General features: G+C 54.6%; 8 protein-coding genes across 12 annotated transcripts; 3 read left to right on the plus strand and 5 right to left on the minus strand.

Annotated features, from left to right (window-relative positions):
- Positions 1–3,430: 3,430 nt before the first annotated feature.
- On the minus strand, positions 3,431–5,257 carry LOC126324479 (GATOR complex protein WDR24-like). Its single transcript, XM_049994970.1, has one exon. It carries the CDS (start codon positions 5,255–5,257, stop codon positions 3,431–3,433), a length of 1,827 nt encoding a protein of 608 aa, XP_049850927.1.
- Positions 5,258–6,112: 855 nt separating this feature from the next.
- Positions 6,113–8,639, plus strand: LOC126324544 (centrosomal protein of 85 kDa-like). 5 transcript variants are annotated; one of them, XR_007559870.1, is made up of 5 exons: positions 6,113–6,490; positions 6,556–6,765; positions 6,848–7,637; positions 7,699–7,999; positions 8,049–8,595. XR_007559870.1 is itself a non-coding variant. In XM_049995057.1 (3 exons), the coding sequence occupies exons 1-3, from the start codon at positions 6,208–6,210 to the stop codon at positions 7,129–7,131; spliced, it is 777 nt and encodes a 258-aa protein (XP_049851014.1). In that variant the 5' UTR covers positions 6,113–6,207; the 3' UTR covers positions 7,132–8,639. The 5 variants fall into 5 exon arrangements, 1 of the variants encoding a protein (XP_049851014.1); XR_007559871.1 differs by having other exon boundaries at positions 7,712–7,999; XR_007559872.1 differs by having other exon boundaries at positions 7,712–8,639.
- LOC126324480 (ribonucleases P/MRP protein subunit POP1-like) lies at positions 8,636–10,858 on the minus strand. The gene has a single exon (XM_049994971.1). It carries the CDS (start codon positions 10,856–10,858, stop codon positions 8,990–8,992), a length of 1,869 nt encoding a protein of 622 aa, XP_049850928.1. The 3' UTR covers positions 8,636–8,989.
- A 93-nt stretch (positions 10,859–10,951) lies between these two features.
- On the plus strand, positions 10,952–11,766 carry LOC126324481 (transcription initiation factor TFIID subunit 11-like). The gene is made up of 2 exons (XM_049994972.1): positions 10,952–11,564; positions 11,636–11,766. Exons 1-2 carry the CDS (start codon positions 10,952–10,954, stop codon positions 11,764–11,766), a joined length of 744 nt encoding a protein of 247 aa, XP_049850929.1.
- A 633-nt stretch (positions 11,767–12,399) lies between these two features.
- On the minus strand, positions 12,400–15,979 carry LOC126324482 (elongator complex protein 1-like). Its single transcript, XM_049994973.1, has 3 exons — positions 15,824–15,979; positions 14,836–15,765; positions 12,400–14,757 (listed from the first exon to the last, which is right to left on the minus strand). Exons 1-3 carry the CDS (start codon positions 15,977–15,979, stop codon positions 12,400–12,402), a joined length of 3,444 nt encoding a protein of 1,147 aa, XP_049850930.1.
- Positions 15,860–17,899, minus strand: LOC126324545 (uncharacterized). Its single transcript, XM_049995058.1, has 4 exons — positions 17,738–17,899; positions 17,613–17,672; positions 17,062–17,555; positions 15,860–16,884 (listed from the first exon to the last, which is right to left on the minus strand). The coding sequence occupies exons 1-4, from the start codon at positions 17,886–17,888 to the stop codon at positions 16,087–16,089; spliced, it is 1,503 nt and encodes a 500-aa protein (XP_049851015.1). The 5' UTR covers positions 17,889–17,899; the 3' UTR covers positions 15,860–16,086.
- A 10-nt stretch (positions 17,900–17,909) lies between these two features.
- On the minus strand, positions 17,910–19,595 carry LOC126324546 (suppressor of SWI4 1 homolog). Its single transcript, XM_049995060.1, has 2 exons — positions 19,508–19,595; positions 17,910–19,401 (listed from the first exon to the last, which is right to left on the minus strand). The coding sequence occupies exons 1-2, from the start codon at positions 19,514–19,516 to the stop codon at positions 18,208–18,210; spliced, it is 1,203 nt and encodes a 400-aa protein (XP_049851017.1). The 5' UTR covers positions 19,517–19,595; the 3' UTR covers positions 17,910–18,207.
- On the plus strand, positions 19,532–21,730 carry LOC126324483 (WD repeat-containing protein 70-like). Its single transcript, XM_049994974.1, has 2 exons — positions 19,532–19,552; positions 19,658–21,730. Exons 1-2 carry the CDS (start codon positions 19,532–19,534, stop codon positions 21,728–21,730), a joined length of 2,094 nt encoding a protein of 697 aa, XP_049850931.1.
- The last annotated feature ends 29 nt before the right edge of the window (positions 21,731–21,759 follow it).

A 21,759-nucleotide genomic window follows, 5' to 3' on the forward strand; every position in this document is an offset into this window, starting at 1 on the left:
CTACTTCGACTCTTCGAACGACGTGAAGAACGCCAGCAAGAAGTACCTTTCAGACGGCTTTGGCAACAACGAGGGGCTGTTGGAGCTCTTTAGCAAGTACCGGTCCGGGCAGGCGAGGTTTTTCAAGCACTTCAACTTGGCGTCCGAAGAATTCGTTCTGAAAAAATTTGACTGCATATTGGCGCGAATCAACCTGTCTGGCGTCATGTACGTCACGCAGAACCACATTTGCTTTTACAGCAAGATGCTCGCGCTGAGGATCAAGGAGATGATTCAGTACAGGTGTGTGAGGGAGGTGAAGTTGAATTTGGTCAAGAACATGATTTTGATTTCTTACTACAAAGAACACGCGGAAAAGGAGCAGTACAATTCCAACGTGCGCTACTTTTACCAGGGCGCGGCCAACGAGAGGCACAGGAAGGTGGCGTGCCTGGTGCTGATGTTCAACCCCAAGGTGCTGCAAAACGCGTACAAGATTTTAACGGACATGGTTGCGCTGAACCAATCCGATTTCGAGGTCGGCAAGTACGACGAGGAGAAGGTGCCTTTGGACACGACCATTCAGGAGTTTTGTCGTTACAAGACGACGAAGGAGCTTCCCAACCTCAAGGTCGCGCCGTGTCAGGATTCGTTGAGCTACCGGCTTCGAGTGCCCGACGAGGAGGAGGCGATGGAGTACTACGAGGACGACTTGTGTGTGTGGATTACGAGCATTTACCCTTATGTGTCCGTGACGCGAGAGGACCACAGCGTTTTTGTCGACCCTCATCAGCGCCACGGCGACCCTATATGCGACCAGTTTTGCCTCGAGCGCATGTCGAACCACACGATTTTCGCGTTGGCGGACGGGTGCAATTGGGGGAAACATGGCCAGACGAGCCGCGACGGTCGCGAGCAAGACGTTTTGCGACGTCGTCAGGCAGAGCCAGGGCGACGTGAAGACCGTGCGAGACTACGCGGCGGTCTTTCTGCAGGCGTTCATGTTGGCGCACCACAACGTTGTGCACGGGTTCGAGAATCGCTGGTGGGAGTGCGGTACGACGACGCTGCTAGGCGGCTGCATTTTTGAGCTGGATCGTAGTTTGATGCCGCAAAAGCCGTGGGGAGTTTTGTGTGCCAACCTCGGCGATTGCCAGGCGTTTCGGTTGAGCGTGCGCTGCCTGACGGTGAAGAAGATCACGAATTTGATTCGAATGGCCGCGAATGCGAGCGACTGCGGCGGCCGCCTTGGCCCCTACAGAGAGGGCAATCCCGATCTTCGCAACTTCGAGTTTTTTTTTGAATATTTGGACGAAGGAGACGTCGTTTTGTTGATAAGCGACGGATTGCTGGACAACTTGGACCCCCAAACGCTGGGAATTTCGGCGTACGACGTCGGCGGTCTGGAGGGCGTCAGCTGGGCGGACCAGCCCAACCTCGCTGCCATCAAGACTCGATTTATGTGCGAGAGACTGCGCCAACTGATATTTCAGCCGTGCGACGGCGACGAGTCGAGGGCCAGGCCCGCGCAGAACTCTGCATCGAAGTACGGGGTCGCGGGAGGGCAGCGCGTGCCGGACACGAGGTACATCGTCTCGACGCTGATCAACTACGCCAGGAAGGTGACAGAAAAAAGTCGAATGTTCATGCAGAACTTTCCCAACAAGAGTCTGCCCCAGAACTATTCCGAGTACCCGGGAAAGATGGACCACGTCTCTTGCGCCTGCATCAAGGCCAAGCGTTCCGACTTCAAGAAGCGCCAGACAGAATTGAGTCGACTGATCGATGAAATGTACGACTGTTTCAAAAACATGCCGAGAACGCTGAACGACAATTCAGACGCGGCCGGCAACAGTCCGTTGAGCCAACTGGCGCTTTCGAACGCGCTCATCGACAGCCAGGGTTCCGCGGCGTCGCTAGACAGCGCGGGGGACTTGGCGAATTACAAAATTGTACCGGTTTTGAAAAGCAAAGAAATCGAAAAGCGAGAGTCTCATCGAAGCACTCTCGAGTTCACGGGCCAGCAGCTGAGGGACTGGCTCTCGACGAAGTTCCAGAGTGAGTCCGAGATCGCGAACATCACGAAGCTCATTCTGCGCTTTCGGTACATCAAGTTGCTCAGGGCGCACAACTCGGAACTCGAGCAAGTGATGGCGTTCGACCCGAGGTCGGTGTACGTTTTCCACGTGTACGAGTTGGCTATGACCAGACTTGACTGGAAGCTGTTGCTGAGCTTTTCCAAGACGTTGTACTTCCCGCCGAACGCGCCGATCCTGGGCGAGGGTGGCGGCATTTCGAAGAGGGGCCTGTTCTACGTCATTTCTGGCGGATGTCAGGTGTTTCAGTGGAGGAGCAGTCCCTTACCGGACGGGTTCGGCGGAGACGGGCTGTCCGGGAGGCGCAGGGTGTTGTCCGTGGACTCCGCCGGAGCAGAGTACGTGTCGGGTCGCAGGTGGCCCAAAAAAGTGCTGATTGACTACATTGAAAAGGACCAGACGTTCGGAGAAGTGTCCCTGCTTTGCGACAAGTTGAACATGTCCGTTGTTGCAAAAACGGAGACGACTTTGTACTACATAGAAGAGGCGTGCATCAACACGCTTTTTGTCAAGGATCCTGGGTTAGCCGGTAGGATTTACTATTACTTGGCCTCCAAGGTGGCTCGAAAGGTATTGAAGTTCCATAACATCTACCCTCTTTTATAGGAAGAAAAAAAAAAATTTTTTTAAACTGTCGAGCAGCTTCGATTTCATCTTGTGTTGCTGAGCGCCGCGTTGAAAATGCCCCTTTGAAGGTGCAGTTGGCCAGAGTTCCGCGCGTTCTGGAGGTCGCCGGCGTTTTCGGCGCGGATTCGTCTATGGAGAGCGGTCTGGATGCGAGCGCGAATTCCCCTGGGGCGCGTCGCTCGTGGTTGACGTTTGTTTCTTCGGCGGCGTCGAGTCGAGGGTTTTTTGGGGTGAGAGAGGGGGGGTTCGTGGGGGGCGCTCGGTCGAACCTCGCTCCGTTGGGGAAAAAAAACCACCGGTACATGGAGATGCCGCGGCGCGCAAAAAAAAAAAACAGTTGGTACACGGAGATGTCGCGGCGCGCAAAAAAAAAAACAGTTGGTGCACGGAGATGTCGCGGCGCGCAAAAAAAACAGTTGGTGTACGGAGATGTCGCGGCGCGCAAAAAAAAAAAACAGTTGGTACACGGAGATGTCGCGGCGCGCAAAAAAAAAACAGTTGGTACACGGAGATGTCGCGGCGCGCAAAAAAAAAACAGTTGGTGCACGGAGGTGTCGCGGCGCGCAAAAAAAACAGTTGGTGTACGGAGATGTCGCGGCGCGCAAAAAAAACAGTTGGTGTACGGAGATGTCGCGGCACGCAAAAAAAAAAACAGTTGGTACACGGAGATGTCGCGGCGCGCGAAAAAAAAACCATCGGTACATGGAAATGTCGCGGCGCGCGTGCTGCTACTTTTCGGGAACACTTCGCATTGGCTGGCAGGCGTGTCCGCAACCCATGGGACAGTTGGTCTGCGTTGAAAACCATTGCTTCATGTGCTTGCTGTGTCCACCGTGTCCGCAAACCTGGCACCAGACGAAGATGCCCTTGACGGACTGGTTGCAGACGGCGCAGAATGAGGCGATCTTCTTGCAGTAAGAGCAGTAGGCGCCTAGTGCATCCGACATCGCCTTGTTGCAGGCGGCGCACTTGGTGGCGTAGCTGGTGTTCATCTTGTTGATGTCCCTGACACTCTCCAGGCAGCAGTGTTTGATGATGTAGTTGGAGCTGTTCCACATTCTGTCTCGATGCAGCAGGTCTATGTAGGCGCGGACCCACGCCAGCAGCCTTCTGGGCTGAATCGCGAGCTCGCGGTGCAACATGAGGGCCACGATCACGCAGGTCTGGACGTCGCCTATCAGTTCGTGGTGGTCGAGAATGTCCGGGAGGACGGAGTCGGGGTCCCAATCCACATCGTCCGGCTGGCTGACTTTCGCCGTCTTTCGCTGGCAAACGTCTCCGGAGGGGTCGCTCTTCAGTAGCAGCTCCTGGTGTCGGGCGCCGCCCTCTCTTCCCTCGCGGTCTTCCGCGCACCCTCCGCACTCCACGGGGGCGTTCCGGCTCACCTCCATCAGGCGAGCCGAATCCGCGCCGCGCGACGAGGCTTTTTTCAGCCTGCTCGCCTTCTCGAACGGCGCGCGCGCGGACTCCTCTCGCGCCTTGCCGTCCCTTCGGACGGGCTCGACGGAAGGGCCCCCCGCGCCCTTCTCCTCCAAAAACACGCCGATCGCGCGGTCGCCACCGGACAAAAAATTGCTCGGCCAGCTCGCAACCGGCGCCGTCGCTTCGCTCTGCGGCGTTTCGTGCACTTCTTCCTTTTCTCTCTCGTAGACAATTTGAATCACCTTCCACACGCGCGCCAGCTGTCCGCACTTCGCCTCCTCCGCCACGCGACAGTTGTGCGAACACAGCTCCTCTATCGGCCTGCCTCGAAACTCCAAGTTCCTCGCGAGGTGCTCGAACGCCCGGTGATTGAAACTTCCGTTGGCCTCTTCAATCGACTCGGACGGCTCGAACAGTCGCACCTTCATCACACTGTCGGCACTCGCCTTAGAAGCGCTCGGCAACTCCAGCCGCGGGCTCCGGTCTATGGCCTTCGACACCACCGCCAACTCGTTCCTGACGTTCCAACTCAGCGCCGTAGTCGGCATGTGCCTCCTCGGAAAGTACCCGTGCTTCTTTAGATCGTATCTCCGCATGCACCCGTCCTTGGAACATGAGATCACCGTGTTCCTGTCGCTCCACATGTGCGACGTTATCACGTCCTTCGCACCCTTCAACGTCACCAGTGGCACAAACGGACTCTTCAAGTCCCAAACGTGTATGGAAATGTCCGTCAAACTCGCGGAAGAAGCAATGTGCAAATCCTCCTTCTGAACCTCGGACCTCCAGGCAATCTTCCCCACGCTCGCTATCGTCTGAATCACCTTCACCAGCTTCGTGTCCTTGCTCGACTGCAAGTCCCACACCTTGATCAGCCGATCTCTCCCTCCAGACGCCAGCAAGTACTGGTCCTGCGGGTGCCACGAAATCGTCATCACCAACCCCTGATGAACGGGGAACGTCCATTGCGCAGCCAAGCTCTTCCTAACATCCCAAATCTGAATGTTCCCGTTCTCCAGCGCGGCCGCGAACTGGTAGTTCGCAAACGGGTTGTACTGCACGTCCCTCACCTCAGACTTAGCGTTGAACGCCACGTTATTCACTCCAGGCGTCCTCACGTCCCAAAGCCTCATGTACCCGTCCTGCGAGCCAGACAGCAGGTTCCACGGCTCGTCCGGCTGCCAGCAAATTCGGTTCACCGTCCTTGTGTGGTCGTTGATCACTCGATCTGTATCGGCCGTCCCGAGCACGCGCGGACGTCGCACCACCCCCCCCGCGCACGCAAACAACACACGCGTATTAGAGCACGTCGTCTAAAAGCACTCCCCTCAGCGGCCGCGGCCAGCGGCGCCCCTCTCTGTGCGTTTGTACGCGTGTGTGTGTGTGTGTGTGTGTGTCACAACCACTTCTTCACACGCGTCGCGACCGGAGGAGACCGCGCTGCCGCTCCTCGCACGCGCCTCGCACCTATCTTTTTCCCCTTGAGGTTCATGTTCCACAGCACGACGGCGCCGTTCGTCGCCGCGGAGGCGATCAAATTGGCGTTCTGCTCCCACAGGTTCCACTTGACGTCTGTCGAGCTGTAATTCATGTTGACTCTCCCGGTTCGGATGTTGCACACTCCGTCGAACGTATCCGCCGACACTATCTTCAACACCTCCCTCCCTCCCACCACTATTTGCGAAAACGACGGATTGGCGGACATGGCGTTGATGGAACCGCCTATCTTGACCGTGTGTGGCTGCGCCCCACCTCTGTACGGCGCCTCAAGAGGCTCCGGCCCGTGGCTCCTCGCGGGCTTCAAGCCCTCTAGCCCCTTGACGACGGGCGCCTCCATCTCGCGGGCGAAGCAAAAAAGGCGCAGACAGCGAGAACGCCCCTCTTCCCCAACGCGCTCCGAGACAAAAAAAAAAAAAAAGGACCCGCCTTTTTTCCAACCCTGTCAAATCTACGCGACCGTCCCGCGAACCCAACTTCGCGTCGGCCCAAACCGCTGCTCAAACCAAATGCGCCGCTCCCTTCTGAACGCGCAAAATTTCGAACACAATTTTTTTTGTACCAGTGCGCTCACTTTTCGCCTCACATGGCCGACGCCTCTCTCACGTCCGCTCTGAACCTGTCTCTGAGACACGGGTCCCTCGATCACTTCTTCGAGCAGATCGACGTGCTGCGTCGAGAACAAACAGAACTCGTCACCAAGTTGATCCACCAAAAAGAGTCGCACCAGCGTGACAAACACGCCCTAGAACTGGCCACCCTCGACAAAAAACGACTGAAACACCAACTCGTTCTCATAAGCGCTCGCTACTGGAACCTCAAAAAAGAAGAATCCACCGTGTCGCAAGATGCGCTTCGTCTGGAAAACTGTACAAAAAAACTTGTCACGTTTTTTCTTTTTGCAACGCAACGCTGACGGCCTTCCAAAACGCAGCGCTTCTGGACTGTCTCTCGGAAACGGAGAACCTCCGAGCAAGAAGGGCCCGAATTCAGCGCATTTCTGCCAAGCTGAGAGTGCTGCTCGACGAGCACAAAAAGAGGATGCAGCCTATCTACACCAAGCTCTTGTCCAGCGTTCTCAATTCTCCTGTCGTATCTGAGATCAACTTCGTCAAAACGGAGGCGCTTAAACTGGCCGAAAGAGGTACACGCAGCAACTCTATACTCTGTCCTTTACGAAAACCACGCCTAGCAAATCTCTGACGCGGCCGCGCTGGCCCCTAAAGTCGCTGATTTAGAATCGCTGCTGAAGGATAACGTGGAGTGTCAGGAACTCGAAAGAGAGATCAAGGAACTAGAAACGGAGAACAGGCGCCTGGAGTGTGCCGACGCCAACGAGGCTCTAAAGCTCGAAGCTATGAAGGAAGACATCTCTAGTCTGAAGTGCGACCAGAAGACCGACTACTTGGAAATCCACAAGGCGCTTGAGGCTCAAATAACGTTGAACCGCGAAATGGAGGCCAAAGTGTCCTCATTAGAGCGCCGCTGCTTCGGCAAGAAGAGCAGATGAGTTGGCGGCCACGAGCACGACTAATTCCCTCAAAACGGATCCTGTAGCGCACGCTCAGCGCCTGGCCTCCGCTTTTCGCCCACGGCGCTTCTCGGTCTGGGTGCGCAAATAGTTTTCTCACTTTTCCTCTACAGAAGTCGTAGAGAGAGACAAGTGCGTGTGTAGAGATGGGGCTATCCATACAAAAGGGGGTTTGTGTGTATGGCACATGTTTGGGCACCTTATTTTCCAGATTGAGAATTTTTTTTCTCATTATCCTGGTTTTAAGCAATTCAAGCAGTTCATCGCGCAAGCCGACATCGGACACAGGATGGTAACTAGTGCGACAATTCGCGGCTACTTTTTTTTTCATCCGATTTTTCTGCCGTATTAAAGTTTTGTCTTGCTTCTCACAGCACAACAGGCCGAGGATCAAAGCGCCCGCTGATAAGGTCGCCGAGAAGAACCGCATCGACAAGTCAAGGGCTCTCCACTACCGCAGTCTCATAGAGGAAGTATACCATCTTGTACGCAATTTGGTTGTTTTTTCAGTGTGCTTCGAACAGGTTGCCAACCTCTCTCTAACAGAGAAAGAGTCAAGAATGCACGGACAGGGCGCTTGACCTGTCCAATCAGATTTTGACACTCAATTCTGATTGCTATACGGTCTGGAATTTTCGGCGCGAAATTCTGACGCGCATGAAAGATACGGAGGCGATTCAGAGCGTCATAAAGGAGGAGCTGTCGAGATTGTATCGGCTGATGGTGAGATGGCCCAAGAGTTATTGGGCGTGGCATCACAGAAGGTGGGTTGTCGAGAACTTTCCAGGGGAGTATTCAGGAGAGTTAGACGTCTGCATGTCCTTGCACCGTTTAGATGGTCGAAATTGTACGTTTTTTTTTTTCTCTCTGAAAGATTTTTTGACGCGCGTTCGAAGTTCATTGTTGGAATTATCGTCGCTTTATTGTTGAGAAGCTGAAGTGTCCGCCCGGCTCTGAAATGAGCATTTCCAAGGCGCTCATCGACGATAACTTTTCCAACTATTCTGCTTGGCATCACAGGAGCCTTTTTTTGTTCGGCGCGGGGGATCCGGAGGCAGTCAAAAAGCTGGTAGACCATGAGCTCGATCTTCTCAAGTCGGCGTTTTACACCGATCCGGATGACCAGAGTGCGTGGACTTACTTGCGCTGGCTGCTTTCGACGTTGAGGAAGAAGGCGCCGGAATATGCAGAGGAAATTTTTTTGGACCAGATCGAAACCTGTCAAGAAATTTTGGAACTCCAGTCGGACTGCAAATGGCCCTTGTTGCTCAAAGCGCTTCTTGCGTTCGAGTTAGGGAGGCCGCTCGCGGAATTCGTCGAGTGCGTTGAATTGCTGCGAACGGTGGATGTAAAAAGACAGGGCATGTACGCGTACATTTTGGAAGAGCTCAAAAGTCGACGTGCAAGGCCGAGTTTGGAGCACATGCTCGCGACGGTGGCGCCCTGAAAAAAAAAACAATAAATTTCCGGGAGAGAGAGCAGTGCAAGCGGTGGTTTACATTCGGTTGAGAGTGTCTTTGTACAGGGGAAGAGAGAGAGGCGCAGGGGGGGCTCCCCGTCTGGCGGGCGTTCTTTCGACGAAGTTGAGAGTCGTGGGAGAGGCGCGTTGGGCGCCGTGCGCGACGGGCCCTGCGTTTTTGCGTGGTTGGGAGGAGGCGGACGCGGCTTGGGGCCTCGGAGTTGGCACGCTCTGGAGGGGGTTGACCGTTTGTGTTTTAGGGTACATTTTTGTTGACTTGGTTGCTGTCGGTCTTTTGAGGGAGCGTCGTTTGTTCGGGCGGCGAGGCCGAAGGGCTCATTCGAGTTGGCGTTTGGAGCGGGTGGGGAGCGTGGCGTTTCAGCTCGAGAGAGTTGAGGAGGGGTGGAGCGTTATGTGTGCGGAGTGGGCGAATTGCGAAGATGCGTTTTTTACAAGGACGGTTGTCTGTTTTTCGCGAAACAGGTCTTTTATTCGGTCTGCTCTGCAGAACGCGATGGCGGTGGCCATGCCCCAGGCGTAGGAGTAGTGGCCGCTGGTGACGAAGCCGAGCAGGTGGTCCTGGTCGTCGTAGACTCTTGCGTTGTAGGTGATGACTGAGCCTCCTTTGGGCAGTCGCAGAAGCGCGCAAACGAGTTGAAGGGGGTTTTTTCGAGTGTTCGTGCCGTACAGTTGAGAGGGTATGGTGTTGGTGATAGAGAGCGTGCCATCGAACGCTGGGCCGGCGAGTTCGTGCCACGGACAGGTGAAGGGGGACGAGACAGACAGTTTGGCGTAGTTGACGCGTTTTGCGGGTGGCTTTGACAGCCAGGCCATGTTCAATTTTTCTCCGAGGTTTTTTTGGTACACTTCGTGAGCGGGGGTGCCGGGGTAGTCGTGGGGAAATCGGAGTTGGTCCGAGCTGAGCATCAGGTCCAGTCGTTCGTCGTAGCCGATTGGTCGACAGCCGTTCAAGACGCAGCATTTCCAGAAGACGAGTCCCCACGTTTTGGGGACGTGAAGGACCCAGGCGTCTTGGACGCGTTCCCGGTTTTCCGGAGGTAGGCGGGCCAGGACGGTCCAGCAGCTGCTCGAGAGGACGTCTTGGTTGGTTTTGTTTCGGGCGTTGATTTGGTGCTCTTTGAGCCGACAGAGGCCCTCTAGAGCCAGTCGGTCGACGTCCCACGTGGGGGCGGAGTCGTGGAGTTGCCAGAGGGGGTGTTGGAACAGCTCTTGGAGCGACAGGAGGCCCGAGTTCGACGGGGGTGGCGGGTCGGAGGGGGAAAGAAGTCGAGGATCGCGGACTTGGCAGATTAGACAGACGTTGTTTGGCGCTGAAGAAGGTCGTCCGGAGAGGAGTTTTTGCCACAGTTGGACGGATTCGGGCAATACAGGGGACAGAATCTTTTGGAGAATGCGAGAGGATTGAGGTCCGATGAGTTCGTACCGATTCCACTGTTCAACGAAGTCAGATAAGTCAATGTTGGTCGCGTTTTGAAGGATGGCGTCTTTGACGTCTTCGAGGGCCAGCGCGTCCACCCAGATCCAGAACTCCAGGCATTGCGATGGGAGTCGGCGTCCGTGAAGAAACACAGGCGCGATCGGGACCCACAAATTGGAATTGCTGGTGGATTTTCGATAGAAAGCAACGCGGTGATAAAATTTGTGGCTGGCGAGGACGGCTTCCGAATTGACATTGAGAGACGAGAAGAGCGACGCGAGATTTTGTTCGGTTCCTCTAACGGAGAGAAGCTGGAAGAAAGAGCTGTCCCATATGACAGAATGGCTCTTTGAGTCTCGATACGCAGCTCTTCTAGAACGGCTGGAAGATTTCAGCGGGATGACGTATTTTCCGTGACGTCCCATTTTGAACCTTTTTGCGTGCCACAAATGCGTTTCGAGCCACGACGCCTTGCGTTTCGAACGTCGAGAACGTCGGCGCCTGACTTGCTTGGCGGAGCCGGGCTGGTTGGCTCGGCTCTGTTTGAGTGCCAAACCTCGGAGCGGGGAAGGGACGAGGTAGGGGTTGTGGCTCATAGCCCTTCTACGGAGGTGGCGGGGAAGAAGTTGAAACGCACAGAATTTTTTTCGGCTGTTGTCGCTATTTCGACCAGCTTTGGTCAAGAGAGCTTGAAGCGTGATGACCTCCTTTTCCCTTGCGTCGAAGAATTTCTCGACGCATATGGATTCCACGCGCTGCGCGTCCTCCGCGCCGTCGAGAGCGCGCTTCTTGGCAGCGGGGGGGTCCATTTGCGCAACTAACCCGGACACGTAAGAATCTGCGTTCTCTTCGAAAACACGAAAACACAAGCCGAAAATATATTTTTTTTTCTGGCCATTGACATGAACGGCTCCTCGCCGCTCATCTCCTCGATTCATCTCTCGCTGCCTTCTGAAAAGCAGCCGGACCCGGAGGAGGCGAAGCCCGGAACCACGGAGTCGGCGGCCTCCGCGGACCCGGGCGCCTCGAAGAAAAAGCCGGGCTCCCGAAAGCGCAAGGAGTCCTCGATGGGCGTGCCGGCCACCAGAGGAAGAAAGAGACTAGACAAGGGCGCCGGCGGCGCGCCCTTGAAATCCAGGCAATCGCACGCCAAGCGCGTCGAGGAAGAGGCGAGCGTGGACGCGCGGCCGGCGGCGAGCACCGACGCGGCGAGTCAGGAGGCCGGCGACCAATATGAGGGGGACGACGCGGACGACGAAGAAGACGAGGGCAGCCTATCAGACAACGAGAAGCTCAAAAGACAGAGAGAAGAAATTTTGCAGATTCGAAGAGTTCTCGCTTCAAAACTGACGCCCATACAAGAATGCCGGTACGAGGTATTTCGAAATTCTAAAATTGATGCGAAGCACATCGAGGAAATTCTGTCTGGACTGCCAATAAAGAAGACGAAGGAGTTCACGATTAAGATAATTGGGGCGATGGGGAAGCTGTACGCTGGAGAACTGGTAGAAAAAAGTGCGTTTTTTTTTTGTGGATACAAAATGTGTTTGTTGTACGCTAACGCATCCCTGCGGGGAGGAGCACAGGCCGAGACGTGATGACGGAGTGGGGCGACGACGGCCCCCTGCGCCCCGTTCATATTCGAGAGGCGCACAGAAGGATGCAAGCGGACCACCAGTTGTTCTACATCAAGAGGAAATCCCCTTTCAAGCGATGATTCCAGCCCTGTCAAGCACACACTGAGGTGAATCAAGCCGCCAACGGGAGCGTCAAATGGGCTCACAAAAAAGAGCACTTTTTTTTTTTTTTTTTGGAGGATTGTGCGGATTATGTATACAACTGGCGAACATAATTCGCTGCTGTACAACGGTAGCGAGAGGGCTGAGCGTCGGCTTTGGTGCTCAAACTTACACAAGGGCGTTTTCTGTAGGAATTGTAGGACACTTCCGAGTGGCACATGTCTCATACAGCCTTTGAGAAATGAGTGCGAGCAGAGAAGAAGGGAGCATGGAGGGAGAGGTGAAGTTGGCGCCTGGAGTGTATTTTAGGTCTGGCCGTCGCGTCGGTAAAGAGAGATACTCTGAGTTTGACAGAGAAATATTGGACGGCGTGCAGAAAGATATGAGGTTGGTGGATGGCAGGATTGTTGAGTTAGAGCGAGGAACAGAGAAACTGAAGGAGTCGAACAAGGAGCTGGAGTCGATGTTGGAGATTGAGCCAAACGAGAAAGTGTGGAGAGAGGCAATAGAGAGCAATGCGGACGTAATTGACAGGAACATAAAGTTGATAGAAAAGTTGAGATCTATGAAAAGATAAAAAAAAAAAAAGAAGTTTTTATGAAAAGTTTTATTTATGTGCTTTGGAAGAGTGGTGGGAGCCAGTGTGAGACCGGTAGCGTCACGCGCGAGTCGAGGGGCGCGGACGCCTGCAAAGGGGGACTGGGTGTGTCGATGAGGGGGATGGCGAACTGAGACAATTCTAGCCAGGACTTGAGCTTTTCAGACAAAGCTAAGGCTTGTGGGAGTAGATCGAAGTGAGACAGAGCGGATAGAAGGGAATAGGATCTCGCTTGTAGCTGAGGGGTAAAGAGGAGTTGGGGGATACGGTAGAGGAGGTATTCTTCTTCGGTGGAGGATCCGGGTCTGCTGGACGGTTTTTTGTGACGGGTGGAGGTCGATCTTGTGCCAGTCGAATAGGAAGCGGTCGAACGGGAAGCGGTCGAGCGGGAAGTCGTCGTACTGTATGAAGAGATAGAATCCAAGTCAGAGTGAAGCCTTTGGGATTTACGAAAGCGAAGGCTGAGGAGTGCATCGTGACGTTGGATGAGCTCTTTGATATGGCTGGAAGCTTCTTCTAATAAGACGGAGTGCGTGCGAAGAAGAGAAGGGACCAGCTGGGAAGAGATCGAGTCAGGGAAAAGAGATGGATACTGAAGGCACAGAAGGATTGCGTCTTGCCACAGATGTCCTTCTAAGAGCAAAGGAAAAGCCTTCAGAGGCTGCATAGCGTAATGCGTCCACAAATGGGCGGCGTCGGCATATTGGAATCGACGACGACAAGATTCGGCCATATCAGAAATAAAGCGCTGAAAGTCGTGCGAAGAAGGAAAGAGCTTGCCCTCGTGAGCGATGGAAAGCGCAGATCGCCAATCGCCCTCGGAAACAGCATGTTCCAATGCGTCAGACCACTGACAGGCGCGCCAATAAGCAAGCGAGGCTTCTCTGAAGTTCTTTTTTTGTACCAAATGGTCGCCATACATTTTCCACACACACTTTCTAGCACGGTCGCTGGCGTGCGTGCTCGAAATGGCCTGCAGATAGAGCTGTTGCTCGCGAACCAGTTCCAGCCACTCGTCCTCGTAGTCAGAGCCGAGAGATCCCAGCTTTTCCAACGCAGCTGGCCAGCGTCCTAGACGGCGGTCGATACAGTATTCGCGATAGACCGGATTCGCGTGCGACTCCAAGCGACTCAATTCCAGCTTGTATTCCTTGGGATCCATCTGTGTGTGGCCCGCCGCCCAGCGCGCTAGGCCTATGTCGTACGTGCCCAGCGCGTGCTCATACAAAACCTGTCTGTCAACAAAGTAACTCAAATGTTCCAACCGCTCTTCTCGACCCTCTTCCTCCTCGATCACCACCCTCAACGCCTCCTCGACGTTCGCAGGATCCTGCTTCACCCAACTCAACATGATCGCGCACAAATATTCCCTTCTCCCCAACTTGACCATCTCCTCCCGTAAACGCCTACACACGCGATTCACCGGTCTCTCGACCACCTCTACCCTCCTGCTTAGCTTCTGCGATTCCCAGCTCGCTTCGGCTTCGGGCGCGTCCAGGTCCCCACCACACCCTGCGCTGTTCAACGTGCCCATCCACATCTCCAGCTTTCCCCCGCCCTTTGCCTGCTCTAAAAAATCTCGTACGTGCTCCATAAACTTCGCGCTGTCATACTCGTACACATAATTCAAATCCACCCTCTGGCGGTTCATCACCTCCAACGCCTTCCCGTACTGGCAGTCCGCTAGAAGACCGTCCACCACGCCCATGACCAGCTCTCTGGGCTCCAACTGCTCCAAGTTCCCTCTCTCCGTCTGCAGTACCACCCTCGACCCGTACCGGTCTATCGCCACCAATGTCGAACCCTTCTCTACCTCCCTTCCGCTCCTCAGCCTCTCCGCCGCAATATTCGACGCTTCAAACCCGTCCCTCCCCCACCGCTCGCCCACTCTCACCACAAACAACCTCTCGTACGTCGTGTACACTAAATTTCCTTCTCCCAGTCCGAACGACGTACAACTCTGCGATACCAACTTCTCGCCCGCATACAGCCTTCCCTCACTCGACAAACCCACCACCAGCCTCCCCCCCTCCTCCGTCACGATCCCTTCTATCCATTCGCAGCATTCCGGCAACTTCCGGCTCCACGCACCTGTCAATTCCTTCACCTCTCCGTCCTCATATTCGCACACTATTTCGCCCCCGCTCCCCACTACCATGCTCAGTCTCTTCACCCGACGACCGCTCAGCGCTCTCTCCGCCTCCACCACCACTCTGCACCCCCCCAACTTCAACCTCGCCAACGCCTCCTCTCTCCCATCACTCACAACCGCCCACGCTTCCTCTCTATCCACCACCACCAACTGCCTCATCCACCTCCCGTTCAAACCCTCCACCGCCTTCTCCCACTTCTTCTCGTATCCCACACCCGCCTTCTCGCACCACGCCACCCCCCCACCACACACCAACAACCCCATTCCTCCCTCCCGCGCGAACGACACCTCCGCCACCACTCCACCACCACCCAACTCCACCTCGCTCTCACTCATCGGCGGCGGTATGCAAGCTCGCTCAAACGACGTCGTCAACACCTTGCTCCCATCCACCACACCCACCTCCATCCCCCTTTCATCTCTGTCCACCACCCATTCAAATCTGTACTCCATCAACTCACCCGTCGACGTCATCACCAACAAATCCATCCGCCCGTCTCTCCCCCACTCCATCATCACCCTCCCCTCATACCTCAACTCGTACTTCAAGTACCAATGATAATTCTTCCTACTCCACAACTCCAACCTCCTCTCGCCCCCTTCACGTATCAACAACCCCAACGTGTCGCCTCCTCTGCTCCACCTCATCTGCTCCACCTCACCCCCTCCTCTCAACCTAAACTTCCCATTCCTCAACCCGTTCTTCTCAAACAACACCACCGCCCTCTCCACCTCGTCCACAGACACCAGCACTTCGCCATTCGGACTCCACGCAACGCACCTCGACTGACATCCATCCTTCAGCGCCTCACTCCTCCCCACCTCGTTTCCCATCCTGTCCCATATCACCAACTCGTACCCGTCCCCCCCATCCCTGCGTCTAGACACCGCAAAATACCGCCCGTCGCCTCTCCACGCCACCTCACCCCCCCTCCCCACGTCCGTCTTCTCCATCACCACCTCCAACTCCTGCGTCATCATCAACACGTGACCGCCCTTCGTCACGTACAACGCGTACTCCTCGTCCCCACACCACCCCACCGACTCAATCCCATCCTTCACCACCCCCACCGGCCCCTCCTCCTCCCCCTCCTCCGCCCCCACGTCAAACTCAAACACCTCCCCGGAATCCAGGCACATCCACACACTGTCACTCTCAGGTGTGTACGACAACGACACCGCCCCGCTCCCGCTCGGCAGCCGCCCCCTCCTCGCCCCCTTCACCTCCTTTCAATAAATGTCAGCTCGCGCACACACAACCTCACCCCCTCTCCCCCTCACCTACCTTCCCTCCCCTAGCCTCGAACACCAACAACCTCTCGTCACTCGTCACCACATACACCCACTCCAACCTAGGCACCACGCAAAACCGGACCACCTCCACCCCGGGCTCCAACCCCAACCTCACCCGACTCTCCGCCAACATCCGCAAATTCATCATCTTTGTGTCACCTCGCAAGTCCACCCAGCAAAATCAAAATACCGCCCAACACCGGCTGAACAATTATTTTTTCCTCATGTACACACATATATACACACACACACACATCAAGGCACCACCAACACCTCCAAATTCACCCTCACCCTGTTCCTGGACTCATTGTCTATCACGTAAATCTCCTCCACCCTGAAATGCCCAACGCTCGTCGCTATGCACCGAAACTCCCCCCTCAACTCCGTGTTCGCCGCCGCTCTGCCCAAGTACATCACCTTCTCCGAACACACAATCCCTAACGACTTGCTCGACCCCCGCTGGTACAACTCCAACGCCTTGCAACTCTCCTCCGTTCCCTTCTGCGCCAGTCTCCCCGACGACGCGAACTCCGTGCTCGCCTCCTCTAAGCACAACTCCACCGCAATCGACCTTGCGTAATTCGCCAAATTGGACACCCTCACGTAAATGCTAAACAACGTGTTCACCGTCACCGGCAACCGCGACACTTGAAGCGCAACGAACATCTGCTCCACCGTCGACCTGAAAAACAGGACCTGCAGCCTCGAGCACAAGTAAGTAGACACCGCTGGCATTCTCCAAGTGACAAACAACAGCGGAAAGGCGTTCTGTTTGCCCGCCTCCATCACCTCCCTCTGCCTCGCCGATAGCGACGAGGCCATCCTAATCACCACGCAATACACCTCTCTCGGGTGCAGCAGAATCGGCGACGCGTCTCGGCTCACGAATTCTATCTGAAACAACTTTTCCAAGTCAGCGTCCGGTTCTCTGCTATGTCGAGCGCCGGAAAGATTGAAGTCAAGACTGCTAATCTCAATGGGCTCTACAAACGTGTTCTCCAAAAACACGCTGCAATACTGGACAACATTTTGGGCATCGCACACCGTCTTCGCCTTGAGGGAAAACCCGGTCAGCGAAAACCGGAAACCTCGCCGTACCAAAAAAAAAAAAAAGCTGGCAAGTTGTCATCGAAACAAAAAGAACCGTTACGATCACTTTTTGTGTAAACAACGCGTATCTCGTCTAGTCCGTCCGCGAGCGCTTTGGACGGCTCGCAAAACTCTACGTACCTTGAGGGGATCTACGAGCCTGGCCTGAGTCGACGTCGTTGTCACGTAACAATCTCTCTGCTCGAAAATGCTGCCGAGCAGCGACGAAGAACGGTCCATCGGTTGGAACATGATTTCCACCTCTAACGTAACAGCAGAATTAACTGCCTCGTCTGGAAGGTTGACGATGGTCTGGAAACGGTACAAAAACTGACCCTCAGACGAAATGTAAAATTCGTCCGTTTTCATTGCATTGTACGGGTCCGCAGGTGCAGGCGACTCCTCTACGGGCCGAGCATCTACGGCGCCTGAGTCGCTCTCCGTGGGCTCATCGGTTGTAGAATTGGCGAAGACTTCGCTGAGGTGCATCACCACGCAAAAGCTTCGATCCCCATGATAGACCAACTCCTTGTCGCGCTGGCCTTCCTTGCGCTCAACGAACTTCGGGGAAAAACGGATGTTTTCGAGAATGGGCAAAATGCTAGCACGCAAATCTTTGGTCTGTACGCATTCGGCTTTCAAAAAAAATCAGTATTTCGAAACAGCAAAAAACGATTGTGTACGAAACCTACTTTGAATGAACTTCTTCAGCTTCTTAAATTCGATGATAAGATAGTAAGTCAGCAGCTCACCTAAAACGATGCTCGGTAAGTTGGAGAACGCGAAAAGAACGAGGAGTTTTGACGAAGGTGCAAACCTTGGACTATGAAGTCTCTGCTACAATCAACAAGACTTTTCGTAGAAAACTGAAAGTCGGCGAGATCGTCGCGAGGGGCCCGACCTTTTGGAATAACTATGGACACGCTGCGTATCGAAGAGGGCCGAAAGTTTTCTGTCCACTCTTCCATTCGCCAAAAAAAAGTACATGGAACACGCAAACACAAAAATATATTTGTGTACAAATTATTTTTACAATGTGTAAATTATGTTAAACGGTCACTCCCTCTCCTTCGCGCGCACCATTTCTGGCTACGAACGTTAGAGCGCGCCCGTCGCGTCGGGTCGTCTGAGCTGGCGCCGAAGCCCTCTGGAAAAAAATCTCGCGCACAATTTACACACCGCGGCCGTAGCACGGCGCGACACGGCCTGGCATTTCGCGACCCTTGTCGAGCGCGAGCGCAAAAGTGCCAAGAAAAATAAATTTTGCAAACTCTTTCGCGAGAAATCTCAGGTGGCCCTTTTGGCTGGGGGGGGGTCTTGTTGAGAAGGACGCATGCGCTTTCGAATCCACTTCGGGTTGAAGCTTTTCTTCCCCTGCGCTGTCTGCTGCTGACTTGCCATCAATTCTGCCTTCTCTTCGGGCGTCGGCTCCTCCCCGACTTCTCTTCTATACCATTCTACGTCATCGACAGCAGGCGGTGAATCGTCGTCATTTTTTTTCTTGGAAGACGCTTCCAGCCTCTTTTGAACTCTGAGCTCTTGCTCCCTTTTGCGCTGCATTTTCACGCTCTCCTTCTTCTTCTTCAGCTGGCTCAACTGCTCGATTTCTTCGGGCGTCTTGCTCACGTAAGAGTGGTACAAAACGAGTCCGTCGTTGATTTCTTCTTGGATTTTGATCAGTTTGAGGCGCATTCTGGGACCGTATTCCGACAGGCGAATCGCGCTTTTTCCCGCTGTGTCGGACGAGCTCTGTACCTCGATGACGCGGTCCGAGTTGGCCAGATCCTCGGCGTCGCTCTCGGTGGTCGTCGCCTGGTTCAGCACGAATTCGGAAACGTCTTTAAATTGGCCCAAATCAGTCACTTTTTTTTTGATCAGTTGCTTGATGCCCTTCGTCAAACCCAGCTTTTCCAGGCCAATCAAGTAGTGCCGCAGCTCAAAACACTGGGAATCCTTGTCGTAGTGCACGAGCATCACGCGCTTCACCAAGTTGAGACGCACGCGCTTCACGTTCAGAGGCGGAAACATCTCCTGGAACGCGCACCTCACCAGCTCCACGTGTTTGTCGCATCCCGAAAAACCGCTCAGGATCAAAACGGGAGGCCTCATGTGCTCGCTCTTGATCGTATGGGGCCTAGACTGGGCAAGATGGACGTCCCGAACCAAAGAGTAGCTCGTAATTTCAAAAGAAAATGTAGGTCCTTGCGGCAATCTCACGATTCGAAAATAAGTACTCAACTCAGTGGCGCTGACGATCATCAAGTGGGTCACGTCGTAAATCTTGGCCACCTCTATGTAATCTCTCAACGTGTTCTTCTTCCTCTCCTTGAGCCTCATGGCCGTATTGGGAGACATAATCAGACGAAGGTCGGCGACTAGATTGCTCAAGTTAAAACCGACCTTTCCGCGCTTGAAAATCATGGATTTCGGCACGCGCGACCTCTCGTCCGGGCCGTCTGCGGGCATCGCAACCTTGTGCTTCTTCAGTCAAAACGCAAAAATCCGGACCGCGTCAGCCCTCTCTGCAACCTCCCGGGTAAAAGTCGTGTGTCAACAAGTTCCAGAGACAAGCGCTCCAGACGCGTACCCCGCTCATGAAGCAATTCCAAGAATGTCAAGCACCTTCGCGCCAGTGAACCTCTAAACCGATAAGCCAGGGCCAGCCAAAACAGACTGAAATCCTCTCTCTTTGGTCGATACGTACAACTTTTTTTTTTTTTTTTTGAACACTTTCAAGCATACGCACATATACTTGCCTACACATGGAGAACGAGGTACGTTCGATGTTTCCCCTCCTCCCCCCGCGCGCCGCCGAGGTCGCCGCCTCGCCACGCGCGTCCCCCCGCGGGCGTCGCGCTCGCGCGAGGGGCCCGCCGCTCGCAGAACACCCCTCGTCACTCACACGCGCTCCGTCCACCTCGAGCGAGTCGAAGACGAGCTCGCCTGCTCGGGCTTGGAGCAGTCCGGAGAGCCTCTGAAAAGGACCAGACTTAAATCGCCGTCGGACGAGTCGCCCGACTCGGAAGACCGCGAAGATTCAGACGAGTCCTACGGCCCGTCGCCGCCCCCACCCAGCTGCTCGTACCGCGCAAACGCCGAAATTCGCCAACAAGCGGAGACGCCCGGAGACGACGGCTCCCGCGGAGCCTTCGACCAGTTCCTCAAAAGAAAACACGTCGTCAAACCGAAGGCCAAAAAACCGTTGAACTTGAACAAATCAGATCCAGTCTATGTGTACGGGAAGGATCAACTGCCACAAGAGGTCCAGGGAAGAGTTCCTACAAACTACGAACAGCAGCTGGACATCGTCTCAAAGACAATCCCGCAAGGCGAAATCGACCACGACACGCTCAACGACAACCCCTTAAACCTCCCCATCACACACGAAGTACTGATGTATGGACACACCAGAGCCGTATCGGCGCTCAGCTACGAATTTAACGGACATCGCCTTGTCTCCGGCGGATACGACTACGCTCTTCGCTTTTGGGACTTCAACACCATGTCTCGCAACCTTCAGAGCTTCAGGACGCTGGAACCGTGCGGAAACTACTTGATTCACTCCGTGGAGTGGAACAAAAGCGGGGACAAAATCCTTCTGGGAAGCGCGTCGCCACAAGCGAAAATCCTGGACCGAGAGGGCCACCAATTGGTCGAGTTCATCAAGGGCCACCAGTACAACGTCGATATGGCAAACACTCTCGGACACACCCTGAATATCACCAAGGCCATCTGGCACGCCACCGATCGAAACTGCGTCATAACGGGCGCTCTAGATTCGACGGTGAGGCTGTGGGACGTCAACGAATCCAAAAAACACAAACTCCTTATCAAAATCAAAAACGACCGCGGCTTCAACCAAGCCCGCGTCTATGCCCTCGTAATGGACGCCCGCGGTAAATACGTGACTGTAGCAAGCGAAGACGGGTCCATCCAACTGTTCGCGCCCAAAGCACCTTGCAACCGCCCCACTATCAAAATACCAAAAGCGCACGAATTCGGCACGGAAACCTCTGGCCTGAGCTACTACCCCAACGACGAAAACCTCCTTCTGTCCAGAGGAGGCGACGACACGATGAAAGCGTGGGACCTCCGCTCTCCAAAAACCGCCCTGAAATGCTTCGACCACCTCCCAAACCGCTACGCGGAAACCAATATCGTATTCAGCCCAGACGCAAAAATAATCCTCACCGCCACCTCGACGACCAGAGAAGGCGCTCCCGCCATGCTGGCATTCTTTGACGCAAAAACCCTAACCTTGTGCAAACAAACGACCGCCGCCTCTGAAAGCGTACTCTCCCTGTTCTGGCACGCAGAAACGAACCAAATCCTCGCCGGCTCCGCTGACGGCGTCATTCGCTGCTTCTTCAGTCCAACTCACTCCAAAAACGGCGTATTGAAGTGCCTCCTCAAGTCTGTCAAACGACACGAAGAAATCGGCTCCGGCGTCGACATCCTGACTCCGCACGCCCTGCCTATCTTCCAAGACACAATAACCGAAAAACAACGCAGGAAACAAGCGCTCAAAGACCCAAAACTCAGCCACAAGCCTCTAGAAGTCAAGACCGGCGCCGGCTCTCAAGGGTTCTTGGGCACCTCTCTCAAAGCAGAATTCATGAAGAAAATCTTAAAAGCCACCGCGAACGACCCCCACGAAGACCCACGAGAAGCACTCCTAAAACACCACGACAAAACCGCCCCGCAGAACCTCAACCAGCTCGACTATGAAGCCCTAGAAAGAATCAATCGAGCCGAGCTAGACAGAGCCGAACAAATAGAAAAGCTCAGAAAACAACGAGAAAGAAAATAACTCTCTCCTACAAGACCACCAAATATGTG

Source organism: Schistocerca gregaria, unplaced genomic scaffold (assembly GCF_023897955.1).
Source record: "Schistocerca gregaria isolate iqSchGreg1 unplaced genomic scaffold, iqSchGreg1.2 ptg000888l, whole genome shotgun sequence".
Classification (NCBI taxonomy): Eukaryota; Metazoa; Arthropoda; class Insecta; order Orthoptera; family Acrididae; genus Schistocerca; species Schistocerca gregaria.